Below are 4,255 nucleotides of genomic sequence, written 5' to 3'. Positions count from 1 at the left end.
AGAGCGAGCCGGGGAGGGTCGAACCCAGAGCGGGGTTGGAGCGCGGGGCAGGCACTGAGAGGGCCGGCGCGGGGCGCGGACCGGCTGCACGATGTTCAGCTGGATGGGGCGGCAGGCGGGCGGGCGCGAGCGCGCGGGAGGCGCCGACGCGGTGCAGACGGTGACTGGCGGCCTGCGCTCGCTCTACCTGCGCAAGGTGCTGCCGCTGGAGGAGGCGTACCGCTTCCACGAGTTCCACTCGCCGGCGCTGGAGGACGCCGACTTCGAGAACAAGCCCATGATCCTGCTGGTGGGCCAGTACAGCACCGGCAAGACCACCTTCATCAGGTAACCCGCCCCGCCCGCTCGTCGCCCCTGCCGGCACCCCTGCTCCCACCACCCAGGTGGAGGCGGTCCTCCCCACGTGTGCGTGTGCTGTCACCAGCCTCCCACCGCCTCGGACGTCCTGCAGCGCCCACTCCCCCCGTGCGGAATCCCCTCGCGGCCGTTTCCCCCTCCAGCATCGGCGTCAGCTCAGGTTCCCTGTCCAAGCGCGGTGCCCGTGAGCCCTCAGCCTCGCCCCTGGGTGCGGCCGCCCAAGAAGGGGCTGCCTCTCCCCCTTGCAGGCAGGAAGGTCCCCGAAACCCCTTCTCCCTGTACTCTGAGCCCTCCTTCCTTGCTCTTGGTAAGGGACTCTTCTGACTGGATTTGTCCTGTCACCCTGGCCCGGGGACCCGGGGAAGGGAGGGAGGAGAGCGAGGCTGTAATAAGCATCTTCTTGATGAGCGAGTGAGGCCTAGGGCTAGAAATGGGGACGGAGGTGTGTGGTATCCGAATGGGCTATTGAGTCATAGTTGAAGAATTAAGCCCCCCAACGCATAGCTATTTATTGAAGGAATGTAGTAATGAATGAATGCATGCATGCATGCATGAATGAATGAATGGCAACAGTAAAGTGTACTTTTCCAATGCCCCCTTCCCTTGAAGTCCTTGCATGCCGTCCCCCACCACAGTGTTGGGGGGAGCGGGTAGAGAGGCCGCTTTTATTCGGCTCTTGCACAGCCTTGCCTTTATCCGGCCGTAGGAAGTTAACTGAGTAGCAGCCCCAGCCGGCGCCCGGTGGAACTAAGGGGGAGTGTCATATTACTCTTCGTTAGTTTCCATTTCTTAGGTGGGTCATTCCCTCCTCCCTTGACAACTGAAAATATTTGTCATGCTTGCTCTGTCTCCAAAAGCAAACAATTACTGTGCTTGCGCTAAGGCTCAACTCATATAGCTTCCTCTGAAGTGATTTTTGTTGGGAAATCATTTACATCGAAACAAATTGCTTTTTGAAGAGACTATGTTACTTCTAAAGCAGAAGTAAGACACTTTTTAAGACTCACTTTTTTAGGGGTTAGGAAACTTATTTTCCTGGATTAAACTCTGGGTCAGTTTAAACAAAGTGACTAATCATTTAAGGTTTTGGTCTAGGGTTTGGGAAGTTGTAACAGTCTCTCCATCATTGATGTTCAACAGGTGTTCAGAAAACTGCATCTATATTTGGATATATGCCCTTTCTATTAAACAGTGGCCTCTTTTTCTCCACTCCAGTGACCTAAATAGTTCTACAAATAGAGTAGTTGTCACTACAGGAAATGTGTTCAATCCAGACGTACAGATACACTATGAATGGATTCAGCAAAGCAAATACACTATATTGAAATATAGTTCTAGATAGTAAAGTGAACGTGAAAGAAGACTGAAGGAAATAATTTTTAAATTGACTTATTTGGTGCTTATTAATAAGGTGAAAATAGTATTAAATATATCACCGCAGACACTCAAACCATAGAAATGTTACAGTAACCAGTACCTTGAAAGATGACAGACAATACCTTTCAGGTCTCGGTTGAAGTATATGGGATACTGAAATATTGTGACCAAGTGGTACAAGAGTGGGAGGTGGGCCTTTTGAAACACACAGATAAAGGATAAGAAGCTGGCATTGTCATAATTATAATAATCGCAGACATGAGCAGTGGCACGCTCATGGCGCCCTGGGCAGTTCCTCTTGTCTCTCTGCCACGGGGCTTTCCTGTGCCCTGTGTGATTAGGGAGACCTGGTGCTCCTGTGGCCCCCGGGATGTGATGTGGCCATCTCTCTGCTTACATAGCCTCACTCTTCTCTCTTTTTCATCATTTGTGGGGAGTTCTGTGGAATGGCTAAGTGTACTTCTAAGAAGGATTTTGAGATTTGACCCCTGGCAACTTCCTTCAAATGGACCACTTCTCAGTAGGCACTGGAGCCATGTGCAACCTCAGGGTGAGGGAGGAGTCAGCTTACCAAGAAGTCACTTGCTCTTGAGACCTTCCCTGGCCTAAGTGACTTTGTCCTTAGGCAGTGGGCGCAAAGTGGACCTGTGAAGTTAAAAGGAAATCAAGGTGGACAGGAAGCTTGGTGAGCCACCAGAGACCTGAGTTTGGTTTCAGAGTGGAGCTAGGAGGCAGAGATTTAACTCCTAGGAGGAAAGCCCCAAACAAAAGGGCAGCTACCCTCTAGAGCCTGCCCTGGAACTGGGAAGCAGTGGAGTTGGCCCAGGGTGCTGACCATCCTGGATCCTGCCTACATCCAGTGCTATCTTTCTTCTGAAGCCGGTCAGTGCCTAGGTTGTTCATGTCTAGCCATTGAGCACTAGAAGCTCATACTTGGCTATGGGGTGTACCTATTTACATAGTCAAAGATTTCCATCCACCTGGCTTCCTGTATATCCCAAGAGGTCACTGATAACACAGAGCATGCACTCATAGGAAGGAAACTTCTCTCATTCTAAAGGCAGTCAGCAAAGCCTTTGGTGTGCATTGGACACCTTTAATAAAACCATTCTTCCCTCCTTTTGTCCCATGACTGGGAAGAAGTAAGAGCTCCACTAGAACATGGTGAGCCAAGACTTCATCAGGAATGAGGAAATAAAATGTGTGCCTTGTTCTAATAAAAAGGTCTTCTAGATGGGAAGTAGAACCTGAGTGTCAAAAACTATGTTTATTTTTTGGAAGTGTATGGAAGTATATGGAAGGAGACTCTTGGTGGACCCTCCTCACCTGGATCACAAAACTGGCCCAGAAGGTGACTTCAGATGTGATGGAGCTATTTGTCAAAGTCTTCTTGAGATAGAAGCAGAACAGCTGATAAACCTATTGTCTCACTAACTGTTTTATTTCTCAGAAGGCAGAGGATGCTATGAGAGAAACCACGGGTGCTCTACCTCTAACTAGCAAGTAAGAGTTGGCCAAAGAAGGAGAAGAGACGGGCATTGGGAAAAGTGGCTATGTTTTCTTGGACTATGTAACAACCAAGAAAGGGTGCATATTTGGCTCAGCCAGGCTTGTATCCAAAACCTGAGGAAAACAGATTTCAGAGATTCCCCCAGAAAATCCCGGGGCCCAGGTGCTATGAAGGAAGACATTTCCACTGAGAAGATGTGAGTCTCACTGAAAATCAATTCAAACCACACGGTTGCAATATTTTGGTTTTTAAGAGCTCCATTTTCTCTCTTCCTCCTACACCCTGTCCCCTTCTCCCAGAAAAATGTGTTCTTTTTTTTTTTTTAAAGATTTTATTTATTTTTTAGAGAGCGAGTGAGAGAGAAACAGCATGAGAGGGGAGAGGGTCAGAGGGAGAAGCAGGCTCCCCGCTGAGCCAGGAGCCTGATGTGGGACTCGATCCCAGGACCCTGGGATCATGACCTGAGCCGAAGGCAGACGCTTAACCATCTGAGCCACCCAGGCGCCCGAAAAATGTGTTCTAATGAGGACAAAAGAGGGAAGTCATTCAAGAAACTGTATAGGCTTTAAAAGGGTAGAGCCCAAAGCAATTAGGCAAGAAAAAGAAATGGAATATAGATTGGAAAGAAATAAAACCATCTCTGTTCACAAAGGGCATGATCATATATATAGAAAATCCTAAGGATTTAGGAAAATTCTAAAAAACTTTTAAAATAAACACGTTCAGCAAAGTGTTAGGATACAAGATCAATATACAACATCAGTTATATTTCTATGCACTAGCAATGAACGATCTGAAATTTAGAAAATAATGCCTTTTATAATACATCTAAATGAATAAAATGTTTAGAAATAAATATAACAAAAATAGTGTAAAACTTATGCACCGAAAAATACAAAACTTTGTTTCAAGAAATTAAAGAAAACCTGGGCGCCTGGGTGGCTCAGTTGGTTAAGCGACTGCCTTTGGCTCAGGTCATGATCCTGGAGTCCCTGGATCGAGTCCCGCATC

General features: G+C 47.9%; 1 protein-coding gene across 1 annotated transcript in view; it reads left to right on the top strand.

Moving 5' to 3' along the window:
* EHD4 (EH domain containing 4) overlaps positions 1–4,255 on the top strand; it is an 80,378-nt gene continuing 76,123 nt past the window's right edge. Inside the window, exon 1 of the mRNA XM_021695627.1 lies at positions 1–327. Coding sequence (XP_021551302.1) covers positions 92–327 — 236 coding nt within the window. The 5' untranslated portion in view covers positions 1–91. The remainder of the gene's footprint in view (positions 328–4,255) is intronic.

Source organism: Neomonachus schauinslandi, chromosome 9, assembly GCF_002201575.2.
Source record: "Neomonachus schauinslandi chromosome 9, ASM220157v2, whole genome shotgun sequence".
In the NCBI taxonomy this organism is placed as follows: domain Eukaryota; kingdom Metazoa; phylum Chordata; class Mammalia; order Carnivora; family Phocidae; genus Neomonachus; species Neomonachus schauinslandi.
This window is presented reverse-complemented; position numbering and strand designations above follow the sequence as displayed.